The sequence below is a fragment of the Anopheles funestus genome, chromosome 2RL (assembly GCF_943734845.2).
Source record: "Anopheles funestus chromosome 2RL, idAnoFuneDA-416_04, whole genome shotgun sequence".
NCBI classification, from domain to species: domain Eukaryota; kingdom Metazoa; phylum Arthropoda; class Insecta; order Diptera; family Culicidae; genus Anopheles; species Anopheles funestus.
The window spans coordinates 59173902-59190301 of record NC_064598.1 but is presented as its reverse complement, the minus strand read 5'-3'; the positions used below and the strand labels follow the sequence as shown (position 1 = coordinate 59190301).

At 38.8% G+C, this 16400-nt stretch overlaps 2 protein-coding genes across 2 annotated transcripts; one reads left to right on the top strand and one right to left on the bottom strand.

The window, feature by feature from the left end:
* The first annotated feature begins 2629 nt into the window (after positions 1-2629).
* LOC125766190 (DNA replication licensing factor Mcm6) lies at positions 2630-5592 on the top strand. The gene is made up of 4 exons (XM_049431913.1): positions 2630-2870; positions 2937-3970; positions 4047-5251; positions 5331-5592. Exons 1-4 carry the CDS (start codon positions 2779-2781, stop codon positions 5436-5438), a joined length of 2439 nt encoding a protein of 812 aa, XP_049287870.1. The 5' UTR covers positions 2630-2778; the 3' UTR covers positions 5439-5592.
* Positions 5593-6121: 529 nt separating this feature from the next.
* LOC125766191 (proliferating cell nuclear antigen) lies at positions 6122-7275 on the bottom strand. Its single transcript, XM_049431914.1, has 3 exons — positions 7118-7275; positions 6531-7033; positions 6122-6459 (listed from the first exon to the last, which is right to left on the bottom strand). The coding sequence occupies exons 2-3, from the start codon at positions 7024-7026 to the stop codon at positions 6173-6175; spliced, it is 783 nt and encodes a 260-aa protein (XP_049287871.1). The 5' UTR covers positions 7027-7033; positions 7118-7275; the 3' UTR covers positions 6122-6172.
* Positions 7276-16400: the final 9125 nt, after the last annotated feature.

The following is a 16400-nucleotide window of genomic DNA, read 5'->3' as shown; positions in this document are numbered from 1 at the left end:
TTAATCTTTATTTCAGCATTTTGTAATGTGTTCCAAACACACAACGCTAATTTTTTGGGAAATCATCTCCGGCTTCATTATACTTTTGAATATATGTTTCTATTGATTCTTATATCCCACTTGAAAACTGACGTAGTATTCGATATTGTTTTACAACACTTTGAATTCCTCTCGGCACAATGTAATGCGGTGACTTGTGAAGCGAAAGCCAATGGTCAATATTTCATTATAAACATGCAAAGCTCATTAAAATGACATTTAATACGGATGGCTTATATATCAGCTGATCGATTCGTCGTTTTTGTGACGAATGTTGTGACTTCGTGAACTTGATAAGCGATTAGCCATTTAGATTTGTCATACATCGATCCTAGTACAGCATATCGACTCGGTGGTAGCTATTCATACACAATAGAACATATTTAAAGCTATAAAAATTAAAAATGTCAACAAATTATGACTTTTAGCATCAAATTTATTCTTTGTAACAGCATTCGGGAATATTGGGTGTTAAGTTATTTGAAACTTTTTTATCTTTTTGATGAAAAAAGGAATAAATTCTTTTAATAATTTAAATTAATTGAAAAATTAAATAAATGGCCGGCGTTACCATGAAAAATATAATAATTTACCATCACCACGTTAGTTTACAAGGGCTATTTAATAATAATCGACAGTAATTCTAATTTAAAAAAGTTAACAAAATAATTTAAAAAAAAAACAGACAAAGGTTTTTATTTCCGAAACTGAAATTAAGGTATAATGCGTACCCTTTTTAGTGCTACCAGAAATTATAATTTTTTAGAGTACTGATGATACTTTTTTTAATTTCGATTTTACATGGCAACGAAATGTTACTTGTTGATATTTTTTAAATATTTGAACAGTAATATGTATAAATTTTTTGATAAGAAATGGATTAGCCTTTAAAAATGTTATATCGATAATCTAATCCATTTGTAGGGATTTGTTGCTAAAAAGTTTTTTAAATCGTTCATATAAATTCCCGTTTTTGTTAGTTAGTCAAATATACCATTTAAAAATAATATATGAATATTATTTGCTGTTTTTACCTCTCCATTTGAGTTGTTGAAATTTGGAGAATTGTGTGTTTTTATTTCTAATAATAAATAATCCTTTACATGAGACTTACCAGAAGGCTCCATCAACACACGAAATGTACGATATATCGCACACTGATACGTCCGGTAGTCCTCTACGGGTACGAGTCCTGGACTCTGCTAACGGAGGATGCCAATGCACTCGCTATTTTCGAACGGCGGGTGCTAAGGACTAGAGGAGAATGAACCGCGAGCTAGCTGAGCTGTTTGGCGGCGCAGATATCCTGACAGTGGTCAAAGCTGGAAGGATACGATGGCTGGGGCACGTGATGAGGATGCCGGACTCATGCCCCTCCAGGAAGGTGCTCGTCAGCGATCCGTTCGGCACGAGGCGGAGAGGAGCACAGAGAGCTCGTTGGCTGGATCAAGTGGAGTCAAACCTGTAGGAGATCGGATGCAGCCGTGGATGGAAGACTGCTGCCCTGGACCGAGTTTCCTGGAAACGGATTGGAGACCAGGCCATGTCTACACGACGTGCTCGACCGTGAGCAGGCCACAAAAGAAGAAGAAGACATGAGACTTGCTGGCTTTTCAAAGCCAAACAATTCAAAATAAGTGTTAGTGCGCTGTTATCTGAAATAAAACAAAACATTAATTCAAAACCCTGTTTAGCTAGGAGAATATTACTTTCACGTTTCTTAAAATCACAAATGCCGAGAATAAGATTAAGTTTGAGTTTTTTGCTTACCTACAGATCATTCTATGTTTAACTGCACATGTAAGGTAGAAAATTAGACTGCACATGCAGTAGTTTGTGTAATTCTATAAAATTTAACTATTCTGTAATTGTTTCAAATAGCTTTATCATGTTTTAATGCGTTTTAGTACTCTAATTATTCTAGTTATAGTTATGGTATCCCTATAATTAGTAGCGGGTTTACCGGTAAGCGGCTAACCGACCGCGGGGGCTGCAAGTGTATCAAATCAGAATTATTTTCTTAATGCAAGCATTTTGGAGAACCTCGTTTTCTTTCCCGCTTAGGACTTCCAGAACTTTAAATGCGCCATTGCGTATAATCCAATGAACATTTTCGGCCAATTTAAAATATTCTCTGTTTTGTATTCATATAAGCTTTAAGTAAGACATCGATTTTACTGTATTTAAATTGGCTAAAATCCTAGTGATTTCGTGGCATTTTTGTAGTACTTTTCTTCAGACAATATGATCTGTTTTATAGCCGAATAGATTAAGTTAACAATAATTAGCTACCCGTTTACGTGACAGATCCGGCATAAATGTGTCGGTAGTTCGTTACTCTGAGAATGTATAATTACATACATCATTTATTTTAAAATAAAGTGAGCATGAACGTAATGTGCGTTTTACTAATTGCATTCATTCAAAAATAAACAAACGTATACCAAAACACTTGGTATTTATTATTGAAAAATGGATGAAGGATGAGTGAAGAAAGTTACTACCCCTGGAATACTGGACTGTTTGAAATTCAAATTCAAACCATGTCAAATAAAATGTCCAGTTTTTTAACGTTATGGTAAAATAGACACCAGGTGGCGCTGTGGATCGCGAACGTCATAAGAAATTGGCGCGCGCTTGTTGCTTGTTGGTTGTTTGTGGTTCGTGAAAGGAACATTGTCTCCCATTAAATATAAACTTGCATTTAATTTAACATAACTAGCCATTCGTTAAATTATCATGGACGTAGCAGATGCGCATGTTGGACAGCTTCGTGTACGAGATGAAGTGGGAGTACGATGCCAGAAATTATTCCTGGATTTTCTCGAAGAGTGAGTACGGCAGCAGCCGCTATTGATTGCACTGTGTGTTCATAAGCAACTTACATTGCTCCACAGGTTCAAAGAGGACGGTGAGATCAAGTATCTGAAAACGGTGTTAGATTTGGTCAACCCGGACCGGTCTACGCTGGAGGTCAGTTTTGAAGATGTAGAAAATTACAACCAAACATTGGCTACCGCGATCATTGAGGAGTACTATCGCATCTTTCCCTATCTCTGCCAATCGGTGTCAAATTTTGTGCGGGATCGGACGAGCTTGAAAAAACCGAAAGAATGCTACGTATCGTTTGTGGATGTACCGACGCGCCATAAGGTTCGTGAACTCAGCACTTCCAAGATTGGAACGTTGATTCGCATTTCCGGTCAGGTGGTACGCACGCACCCGGTGCATCCCGAGCTGGTGTTGGGAACGTTCGTCTGCCTGGACTGTCAGACAGAAATCCGTGACGTCGAACAGCAGTTTAAGTTCACGAATCCAACTATTTGCCGCAATCCAGTATGTGCAAACCGTCGTCGTTTCATGCTGGAAGTGGACAAATCGCTGTTCATTGACTTTCAAAAGGTGCGCATTCAGGAGACGCAAGCCGAACTGCCTCGCGGATGTATTCCACGCTCGGTAGAGGTGATTTTGCGAGCAGAAATGGTAGAAACGGTGCAAGCAGGAGACCGATATGATTTCACCGGAACGCTTATCGTAATACCGGATGTGGGAGCACTGCAACTGCCAGGAGCAAAGGCTGAAATCGGATCACGCCATAAGCAGGGTGATAATGCGGCAGAAGGCGTGCGAGGATTGAAGGCTCTGGGTATGCGCGACTTGAATTACAAAATGGCTTTTCTGGCCTGCTCGGTGCAGGTGACTTCGTCTCGTTTCGGCGGTACCGACTTGCCGATGAGTGAAGTAACATCGGAAGACATGAAGAAGCACATGACAGACGCGGAATGGAACAAAGTGTACGAAATGTCGCGCGACCCTAGGCTGTATTCGCACCTAATCAACAGTCTCTTCCCATCGATCTACGGCAACGACGAAGTAAAGCGAGGAATTCTGTTGATGCTGTTCGGAGGTGTTGCCAAAACTACGCAAGAGAGTAAGCTATTGAAAACATTTATAATTTTTTTCACAAATAAGCTAACCACTGGGTTGGGGTTGATTGTATATTGCAGAAACTACTCTCCGTGGTGATCTTAACGTGTGTATTGTAGGCGATCCTAGCACAGCCAAATCTCAGTTCCTGAAACAGGTGTCGGACTTTTCTCCCCGTGCGGTGTACACATCGGGAAAAGCGTCGTCTGCAGCCGGTCTGACGGCGGCCGTAGTAAGAGATGAAGAAAGTTTCGACTTTGTCATCGAAGCCGGAGCACTTATGCTGGCGGACAATGGCATTTGTTGCATCGACGAGTTCGACAAGATGGACCCGCACGATCAGGTTGCGATTCACGAGGCCATGGAACAGCAAACGATTTCCATTGCGAAAGCGGGCGTGCGAGCTACACTGAATGCTCGTACTTCGATCTTGGCCGCTGCCAATCCTATCGGGGGTAGGTATGATCGGTCGAAATCACTGCAGCAGAACATTCAGCTGACGGCTCCAATTATGTCGCGTTTCGATCTGTTTTTCATTCTGGTGGACGAGTGCAATGAGGTGGTTGATTATGCGATCGCCAGAAAGATTGTCGACCTGCACTCCCACATTGAAAATCGTGTTGAACAGGCCTATTCGCGTGAGGATGTGTTGCGGTACATAATGTTTGCACGCCAGTTTAAACCGGTTATCAAACCTGAAGCTATGGAGCTGCTGGTAGAGAACTATGGACATTTGCGTCAGCGTGACACAGGTACGACGGGTAAGAGCACTTGGCGCATTACTGTGCGCCAGCTTGAAAGTATGATTCGTCTGAGTGAAGCGATGGCCAAAATGGAATGCAGCGAGGAGGTAACTGAGCAGCACGTGAAGGAAGCTTACCGATTGCTGAACAAGTCAATCATCCGAGTGGAACAGCCGGACATTCATTTGGACGACGAGGAAGGAGAGGAAAGTGAAAACATTATGGATACTGCAGAGGACACACCCGAAGATACACCAGCAACGAATGGAACTGATGAAAACGGCCACGAATCGACGGCTGCCACTAAGAAGAAGCTCACACTTTCCTTTGAAGAGTACAAAAATCTGTCCAACATGCTGGTCATTCATATGCGTAACGAAGAGAGTCGTATGGAATCAGAGGAGGTTGAACAGGAAGGAATCAGCAAGACGCAACTAATCAACTGGTACCTCGGCCAGGTTGAGGATCAATTGGAATCAATGGAGGAATTGACGGAGCGAAAGATTCTAATCGAAAAGGTGATCGATCGACTGATCTATCATGTAAGTAGCAAGCTTTATTCATCAATTGTTGTAGCGCTTGGATATAGTTTTAACGACTGATGGGTTATTGTTTTGGCAGGATCAAGTCATCATACCTCTGAAGAAGGCTGGACTCGACGAGAAAGGACCATCCGGGGACGAAGATGTGCTGCTGGTAGTTCATCCTAATTACATTGTTGAAAGTTAGTAGTGTTACGAGATTGTGCCGATCCATCGGTGCATACATTTATTATCTCACGTAATTATTAAGCTCAACTTCAGTTTTATTGTAAGTAAGGGCGTGTGTTTCATTTTGCTTTTTTTATACCACATGAACAATAAACATTACAATGATGCCATTACGCTGATATGTTGATGTAGTACAAATAGATGACACGTAGATGGAAATTAATAAAATTTATTGCTTGATATCAAATCAAATACAATCAGCATGCGTTTGTAATTACTTTACTCACATTTATCAAACAATCAATAAACAGTTGCCCTGTATCTTATTTCGTTTTGACCCTTTTTATTTGGTTTGGTAGCCTCGGCCAGTTACGGTGAAATATTGATTCTTAGCCGTAGCGCATACCTTTCTTCTTAAAGTTGGCTACAAAATCTCAGTTGGGTTGAATCTTCCATTTCTCTTATTTACCGTTTGTTTGATTGGACAACAACAGTTATAATGGGGTATGCTCAGACAATTCTTACTTTCCTTAAAACATTTTTAGTTTTTCTTCCTGTAAATCCATGAAAATAATACAAGGATTACTAATCGATGATACAACTCAATTACACATCTGAATTGGGCTCCATTCTCTACGAACGATAAGATTGACCGAGGAGCTAAGATCAACAAAATTTATAGAGCCAAATAAAAAAAGAAAGATTAATTAAGAAGGTACATAAAAGATGGTCTTTCTTGTATTTTTATTTAACTTAATTCTCATCGTCTTCAATCTTAGGTGCGAGATAGTAGCGGATGTGGCCCAAGTCTGGAATTCGGTATTCAACAACCAGCGGCACATCAGCCGACATGGACAGCTGCACTTGGTTACACAGCGGCGTTGCTTTTGTAAAGGAGTTCAAATAGCGGCAAGCGAAGGTAAGTGTTACTGGTTCTTGCATTTCGATGATGACTGATTCTTCCTCTTTATCTACGGTTGCAGTTTGTGCGAGCTTGATGTTGGCCGACCCAGCATCACCAGAAGCGGAGAATTTAACACCTGCCACGAAACATGAGAATATTTATATTATACATCCGCGGTATTGCTTATTGAATCGTGTTGGCTCTTACCTTCTTTGGTGCACGAAATGACTACGGACTCGCCGAACTGGGACAGATCACGACAGATGCGAGCAAACTCCATTGCAGGCATTCGTACCACGCATGCATAGTCCGTTTCCGGGATGCCCAAGTGCTCCTGGTCTAGATTCATCAGTTTCATTTCATAATCAGATACCTTCTCTTGGTTCTGCGATTCGAACATGAAAGTAACGGTGTCAGCATTATCCTGCGCTTTCATAGTTAGGGTATCATCGTTGTTTGCACACTTCATGATCTTGGCCATGTTAGCCAAGTTCATTCCCATCGACAAGTTTCGATCACACCGGTATTTGTCGAATCCGTCGGAGCGTAGCGATAGCGACACAAGGGAAACGTGGGAGTTATCCATCGCTTGCAATTGAATGCCCGAATCACTGCAATCGAATGTGGCTTCATTTAGAAGATCCTTGATAGCGTCCAGGACCTTCTTCAGGACGCTGCTGGCGTCCAGTCGTGCTTCAAACATGATGATGCTACAAAAACAAAACCAGACCTTATTTTAGCACTAAACAAACTTAAACATAAGCACCAAATAAATTATCATTGAAAATACTCACTTTAAATGGGGCGAAACAAACTAGTTTTGAGAAAACTCCACACGTACGTGCGTGCGCGGCCAAGATGTGAAGACAAATACGCGTAGATTCCTGTAATTTGGCGGACCAACATTGATGCCCACAAAAAGGCGCGAAATAACAACAGCAATGTGTCAAAACGAATGGCAGTTTTGACGTTTCGTTAGCACAATGGTCGATGACTGCTTTCATGAAGTAGTTTTTTTTGTTTGATTTTATAAACAAAGATTTTTTTCTATTAATTATGTCTACAAAGAAATAATTTTCGTACGTTATTTTTCAAAAATAAATTTAACACGCTGTGTGCCAAGTCTATCATTTTTGTGACAGTGAATTTTCTTGGGGGCCATGTTAATCATTTTTGATAGAGAGTACTCGCCATTTTCAAACTGTTATTTCTCCCTTTTTTAACTTACAACCTTAAAAAAATATTAAGATAGGACTTTTATGAAACTAATTGTATAGTTGTTTCTATTGTTTGTTATGCGAGTGAGACAAATATATGTTTGCACAACAGACGATCGAACGGTGCGACATAAGAGATAGCAATAGGAACAAAACGTACGGTTTTTCGAAAAAAGGCAGCTCAAAAATAAACTTTTATAAATTGATTGACTAAGGATTTGCGAAAACCAACTATATAATTAGTTTCATAAATGTCTAATTTGCATATTTGTCGAAGTTTTTTTTTGAAAATAGTGGCATCTCCGAGGAGAAATAACAGTTTCAAATTTATATTTCCAAAAATGATAGACAGTTAATTTGTAAACAAAAACGCCGTGTCCTGCTAGGAAACATCACCAAAAACGTGTTAACGACCGTTTCGACAGTCTTGAGCCTAGACCCCCAACTCGCTCCATGTTCAACTCGTGGTGCGATATGCGCAATCCACATTCATTTACTAAATCCTGTTTCACGGAATTGACGATCTTAGCCGACTTGAGCTTATTTGCTCCATTTCGCATCCTTCGATCCAGTTTACCTCTAGTCTTATCAAAACGCCTCACGCAGTTTGATAGAAAATATTTAACTCATTACTATGTGCGTGTTTTCAACAACTTCGCCAATTTGTTTGATTTTAGCGCATATATGTATTTCCAATATATGTATGGTATGTTTTTGTAAATCATACTTTCCTAATCAGGGTGAAACGTGTAAATTGTTCTTTCTTCTATCCGTATGTATTTCTATTATCCCGCTCTAGTGGTGGATTTATACTTTTGGGGTGAACATGTGGCGTGCTAGTCGGGAAAGCAAACGAGCCTTCTGTGAAATACTTGATTAATAGCTTGAATAAAAAATTTGTTGCTGCTGATTTCTTGAGCAGAATCCAGCTGAATCCTGAAACATGAAAACCTAAAAAAATGTCTCAATACACAGGAAATGCTGTTTAATGGTGAAGGAGCAGGAGTTTTGTTTTAAAATTTCAATTTATTTCAATTTAGACTAATTTAATCTAATAAAAGGCTGCTAATCGGCTGAACAATATTGTCGAGTTACTCATCAGCCCGGAGCGAAAAGTCTCAAACAACCCGTTTGAGAGCGACTGACGGTATACGGAAGGACAAATTCATCCCACCGATCGGGCTTGCGCTGTTTCACCGCAGAGGGCGGTAATGTCGATTAAAGGAACCTGAAAGAAGCCGAATCAGCGCTGGAACGATGACCGTAGACGGTAACTTGACGATCGAAGGAACGATGGATATATTTAAACGCGTGTCCAAGAGAGACACGCACTTTTTAGCACGATCTAAAAGCACAAGTGATTATTTAACCCTTCGAAATAAACGTCGTTACGCCGTGTTTGCTGTCCGCGTTTTCAAAGAGGAAAGAAAAGTGTCTGTTGCGTAGACACAACACGTACTGTACAATCTTAGGCATTTTTTCAATACTGAAGAAACTGAACTGGAGACACATATCATGAAACGCGGTTAGGTGTAACATTCTCTACATAGTGGTGATAAACTGAACAGTTTCTGTAGTTTACTGTGCAAAAGTTGTAGAACAATTACGTCATGAAGATGTTTTGTTTGTTAATTTTCTTTACTGCAGATATTTTTGTATTTGGGAAGTATTAGTTTCTCAACGTTTTATATAAGACGCTGTCTGAAAAAGCTCTATAATGGCTTCTATTTTTTTTTGTTTTTTGAAGGAGATTACAATGTTAGCAACATGATTTAAGTTATTTTGCAATGTATAATATTATCAACTGAAGGATTTATTTATATGTTACCAACTTTTTCGAGCGATGATGGAAATATCCAGTATGTCGTAATATTTCACATTCTGTTTAGAAAGAATTATTCTCCTGTTCACCAGCCTTGGCGATAGATTCTGGAGCCATCATTGCCGTATGGAGTTGTTAGACGTATTTTCAAGACAATGTGTACGGCATTCATGTCTATTAGTGTGTTCCAGTGGCTATTCTTTATCATACCGATGCCTTCGTACGTAGCAATGCCTAGGAACAAGGGGCACAGATTTGCCGAAAGGATAATACGCTTCTTACGGAAAGTGGCTACAAACCGCGACATGCAGTAAGGTGAAAGGAGCTAAAATTTAGCAAGAAATTAATTATAAAGCTAGCAGCGTACGTGTCTGATGTATGTAAATTTGATTGGTGTTATCTCATTTGCATATAATTGAGCGTATTACGTATGTATAAACCTTTTGTTCGGCGGTGTTGATGGCTTGCGTGAAGGTGCTTGAATCTTGTTCACACACCAGTGGTGCAGAAAATGGTTAGACCTTTTTGCATCGAAAGAAGGCTACGCGTCCAACCATGGTGCATACAGCCATAACGCATGGCCGTTGCTTGATCCAATGGTTCAATGACGGATGGTACTAGAGCAATTTGAAAGTATTCAAATTTAATACGAAACGGATACAACTATATATTGCGAGTTACTATTAACTGAGGGCCCATTAAAATTGATATATCGATAGTTTGCAGGATCGGTACAATCAAGAATCTTTCGCTGTAAGAATAGACATTATAGCGTGAGTTAGATACGTTGTAAATAATGATGAGAAGTCCGGCTTTCAACACTACATTCTACATATTTTAGTTGTGTACCGGCAAAATGAAAAAGGAAAACAAAAACAACGGAGGGTGATAAGTGCGTCTGAAGCAACATAACAAAAGCATAAAACATTAGTAGTAGAAGAAATATGTGACATTTTGTGTTTTAGTTTAAATAAATAGGTATGATATGATATGAATAAAATGAACTTTTCAATATGTTGCGGTGTACCAATACGTATGTGTGGTGTAAAAGTGGAAAACTCGATAAAAGTGTTAAGTAAATAAAATTGGAAAAGTTGTATCTAATATCGGTTAATAAAAATAGATCTTTTATATAGATTGTTTTTCTCCCATTTGGATAGACATGCCATACAATTTGGAGAAGCTGTTTGATCGTCTACAAACGATAGCATTGCTTGGGGTGTTATTTTCTCATAGCTCTATGTTTCTTGGTAGGTCGATTTAAACGCCTGTGGACGCCTGCAAAACGTGCAAGACTTGTTATGAAAATATCGAACTAAATCATTTCACCACCGTGCTAGTCTTTTGCTCGGAGTGGACACAGTACAGAGGGCATTTCGGTGTCCATTCCTTTGTCGAATGACCGCTCAAATCTAATGCACTTTAAGTAAAAACTGTGGGGGAACCAGAGCTAATGTGGGTTGCATTTTGCATCACGGAGTAATTCCTCTAGTTGACGCTAGGCAGTGCGTTCAATCATTTTTGCAGCTCCTTGCAGTAGGTATAACGTTAGGGTAAGTTTTGGTTTATGTTTTACACGCCGGCCGCACTGAGAACACGCAACGTACGTTGGAGAGAATCGTCATTCACTGGAAACACGTGTTTTGCTTTCCTGTAAGCATGCGTTGGAAGTTACTGAGCGAGTGAAGGGGAAATGGTGGCCACGGTCACTCAATATGCGGACCGTAGAAGAACCCAATTGTATACTTTGCTGGATAGCTGCTTGGTTTGCAAAGGATGTATATACGTGTTCACAATAGCATACCTTTTGTCAGATGAAAGGAAGCTGTTGGTCAAGTGATTAATGAGTATACACTAAAAGACAAAAAAAAAATAAACGTTGCATTGGGCTATGAGGAAAAGCTGAATTGTTTCTAAAAGTGTACAAGTAAAAGTATCGAAAAATGAAAATGAAAAGTGCCTGCAAGCGAAAGATAGTGTCATTGACCACAAGATTGAATACGCTGTGCAGTGTGATGATACAATACAAAAAAAGCATTATTGTTGTGAAATATTGTATTAAAAAGAAGTAACTTTAGATAGTTGAATCAAACTTTAAAACACTTTTGAATCTCTCACAAAATTTATTTTCTTCTAATGTTATCTTCTTGGTTTTTATATTAATAAGCATATGTTAAGAAACATTTGTTAGGTACGCATCACTTCTTTACAGCAAAAGAAAAATGTTCCATTTTAACCCTTTCGGTGGTAAAAATGCCGTTGCAAATAATCATCATCTGTTAATCTAGCCACTGTCAACCTGTAAATTCACGGCACTTCATCAGACCAGCGGAAATCGACCAAGGGCGGTTCGGTTTACGCTAGTATTCTGTACAGATGTGTGAAGAAGTGGATTTACTGGTGTACTAGTAACAGAAAATACTTGCACTATCATCGTTCTGGACTTGGGCAAAGGTTGGTCATCGTGGGTGCAGCCGTATGTTGTTGCCCTAACGTGCGGCATATTACAAACGATCTCCACTAGACTCGATTGTTTCTTTTGGGAGCAATACATCACTTTGGAAAGTTTACTGAAAGAAGCATGCTATCACCTCAAGAAACAGATGAACCGTTTGATTTATAGGGCATTTCTGGTGGAGCTTATTTTGTACGAAGCTCCACCGTGTAAGGAACCAGATTTTGTAGCAGTTCCATCGTCACGGTGGCTTAGTTTTTAAGTTTTTCTTGTAGCTATTTGTATGCTGCTCTTTCATTTATATTTCCATCATAATCGTTTATTTCTGCAACCTTGTAGCGGGTGGGATGAATAAATGAAAGTTTGGCCAGGTGAATTTTGTACCATCGGGAAAATAGCTGAATCGTGCACTAGCTTTGATTTAGTCAATACATTAAGTTTTTGTGCTCCGTTGGCGTTATCATTACACGTAGCATGTCAGACATCTAGACATACGTTACGGGCCGTAAGGTCCACGCACTGATTGTAAGGGAGAAAGGAAAGGAAGGATGAAAAAAACTACGGTTGCAATGTTTCTTTGATTTCTTCGGCGTATTTGGTGTCTCATCGTCCTTTCGTCATTGAAGCAGATATAAAACATGATACCATCAATGCATTAGCGCAGCACAACGTGATGTGCATGGGTATATGGTTGACTGGATGTTGGCCTTTACGCGTTCCATATCTCCAATCGAGTTGACCTGCTATTAGGGTTGATTGAAATCAAGTATCGAGCACCATAAACTACAGATGAGAATCGTGGTGCTTTATCAGATAACTGGCATTGACAATAATTTCACATGCATTTGTACATTACTCACAAAGTAAATCATATTGCTGATCTGACTGAGTGATTGAAATTGAAAAAAAAACAAAACAAAATTTGAAAATGTTTTTTAAACAGCGGTAAAATATCATACATTTGAGAAGGAGCGAAATAAAATTTGTTCTTCAAATGTAGAAGTTAGCTTTGTGGAAAAAAACCCGGATGGGTTGAATTCCTTCAATCGCTGGTTAATAGTAGACAGCACATGTTACCACACATAATAAAGCATTTCGTGTAACTAAAGAAAACCGAATCAACACTTGAATGAAGCAAAGGCTAGTTCTCGTATACTTTGTTCTGGCAGCAAAAAAAGCTAGAAAGAAACACCAAGTTTGATGCAGTGAATTCAATAATGTAACCATATTCCATGCCCCAAAACGACGACCGCAGTACAAAACATACTTCATTCGCACATGTGTAGACATCGATCGGCTTCTGTAGCGAATGTGTATCGTAGGCTTTTACGGTTCACCGATGTTAAGTAGCTATTGAGCAATAGATTTTTTTCTTCTTGCTGTTGCACTCGGTTCCTCGCTGACACCATTTTTGGTGACTTGTTGTGGTAGAGTTGTTATTGACACGTTTTTGAGGAGAAGAAGAAAAAAAACCGGTCACAAGGGTTTAAGGCCACAATGGTGTAAATGTGTAGCGAAGCATTATATTTAGAACGTGGGTGATGAAGAAAATTGAAAATGACTACTACTGGAAAGCACGCTTAGAGGTGAAATTCTGTCAAATTTTAAGAAAATCGAAGCTAAAACATAGTCAAAGGTCGAAAGGATGCCGAAACGTGTTAGTGGGATAGGAAGTTAAAGCGTCGTAAATTGGAAAAAAAGAAAAGCATAAAACTTTAAGTAGTGTTAAAGCAGTGTACTGAAGTTAAATCGGTTGAATGAATTATATGTAGCAACTGAATTTGAATTTGATGAATTTACAACCGACAATAACATTTCGCTTGTTTATTTGACGATTTTTTTGTTGTTTTTTGTACAGAGCTATACATCTTTTGATTACTTTTTAAATCATGTGGTGAAATATTCCAAACAAAAATTTCATTATTAAAAGTAGTGTTGTAGAAAGCTATATGAAATAATTTTTACATAGCAAAAGACACGAAGCGTAACATTGTAGCAGCACCTTTGAGTACATATTGTAATAAGTATTAAATTTTGAAAATTTAACATTCTATGTTTTATGTATGCTTTAAACGTTACTACAAAAGGAACGTCGAACAGAAGAAAATAATAAAACGCCAAGAGTTTTGCACTCCATTTTTAAATTCTGTTTCCTGAAAACAAAAAGGATTCAGCAGCTTGAAAGATGCACCATAAAGATTTTATTAGCCAGCACAGTTGCATGGAAGGCTTTTAGCCATTGCGTAAAGACGAGTGGTCAGTCGTTTTGGTTAATCTGGTCTTGTTTGTAGTGTAGTCACAGGATTAGGGCAGCATTACAGCTATTTTATCAACAATCATAGCACGAGAACGTTATGATGAAAACTACCATCAGCCGAGCTATTCATCACGTCCCGGGTTTGCCATTGAGCCTTCAACTTGATTTGATGCTCTATCTTCTTGGAACGACAAAGATGAGCGCACTTTTCGTTCAGCGGACCATAATCGCGATGCGGAGGATAAATCGTATTTATGCTAAGACAAAAAAGCAGTATTAAACGAATTGAAATAGACAAGATAGTAGTGTGGTAGTAGTAGCAAGAGAAGGAAAAATTAAAAGCAAAGCTGATCAACAGCGTGTGGCATGGATTTTATTTCCATGTTTTTGCTGCTATTTCATTAGTTGCTATTTTGAAAAGCATTTTGCATGCTTTGTATGGAGGTTTTCAGTGTTTACTTAATGATGGACTGAGCAAATGGATAGCATTGCCAATGAATTCATATTCGAAATGAGCGTTCACCACGGAAACAGCAATGTTCACAGTTTGCTTAGCGAAGGCACTTAGTGTACGGTTAATTGCAAACTATTCAGTTTTACATGAGACTGAAAGGTTGTCAGTAATGAATGAATGTATAAATGTGGTGATATTTTATGCAAACGTTGTTAATTAAAAGTCTAGCTTCCAGCATGATGCGTCGATAGGAGTTGCGTTGCGTAATACTGATAATTGTTAAGAGTTCTAGAATGACAAATTGTTTTCATTAAATTTTTGTTTCTATTGTTAGCTACTACCAAAAAAAAAAACAGATATTTGACGGACCTTTTATTAATTCCAAATTTTGTGTGTAATAATACAAGTTGTTTTTGTGTTAATAAAAAAATTGGTTTATTCCATAAAAACATTGGACGAACATCTGTGAATTTAAATGTGCTTATCATAATAGAACGTTGTTTATTTCCCAGCAGAGTCCGTTATTGGCCAGCAAACGTGTTGCAACAATGATATTAAAATAATTGTTACCGAATTGGCGTTCAAATATTTGGCACAACTTTATCTCTTACCTCTTTACGTAGCTTTACCATGAGCTCGAATGGCGAACCAGACCTGAGCTGATTGAACTTGATTCGGGTCAATTCGATTATTGTTCAAATAGCGTTGTTGGTGCACATTCTTCGACATGATAACAAATGTCAAATGTAGCTTCTGGACAATGGACGGGTTTGGGGGTTTGCAATATGAAATAAGAGCTCAGCATGGCTGTTTGCTTGCGGTTGCCACAATCTGCAGCAAACTTCCCTTGAAAATGAAGCTGTTGATTGTTATTGCTATTGTTTCAAGGGATGCTGTTTGGTATAATGCATCAACTTCGGCCTGCTGGCTTGATATTTGTATGCTTTTGCTCGAGGAGAAAACGATTTAATAAAGTTATGAATTCGATTGTCTCGAGCACATAATCCATGAATAATAGAGGAATGAGTTGGACCGTAATGAAATAAACGTGTCGCGTATTGCATCCCAGATGCTACTATATTGCCAAGGTGGTGTACCACGTGTACAATGGCATGCGGCGTTCGTGCACTTCTTCAATGTGGCTCTTATTTATTATCTGGTTAAGCAAGAGTATGAGAGTGAGCGAAAGGCCAGCATGCGAAAGAAAGAGATCGAAAATTTGTGAATTATTAACATTTTCATTTCCAATCAATGAACCAAGCGTGAAATTTACCTTAAGTTCAGGAAGTCTAATTTCGTGACACAAAAGCACGGCATAGTTGTGGTATGTCTTGAAGTCTGGAAATTACGAACGCCATTATTGTTTGGAAGTGGCGGAGGTATCTATAGACCTAACATAGAATATAACTCTTAACTCGTCATAAAATAATCGAATTTATTACAATTATCGGAAACGCTGGAAGTTAACAGTCTGATCGAGATTACCTTACCCAGCCGATCGAAGTTATGCTATTTCACCGTACGTGGAGATCCTGTTGGATCACGTAAGAGATATAACCGGAGAGGCTGAAAAGACGAGAGAGGATCGAGAAGGTGATATAAGCATTTGATTTACTATAACTGACTAAACCTCCTATAACGAGGGATTAGGTGAGCAAAATAGACCAAATTTTGTTAATCAATTAGTGAAGTACATTTGAATTCAGCAAACTTTGGAAGCTTGGTAGTACATCACAGTTCGTAATGCTCGTAATTAAAATATGCTCTTATACTGAGCATTCAAGTAAATGTATGTGGTGTATGTGACAACGGTGCCAATTTCAATCGACAGATTAACAAATCTCATCAGGACCGTCCCTCTGTAGCAAGGAC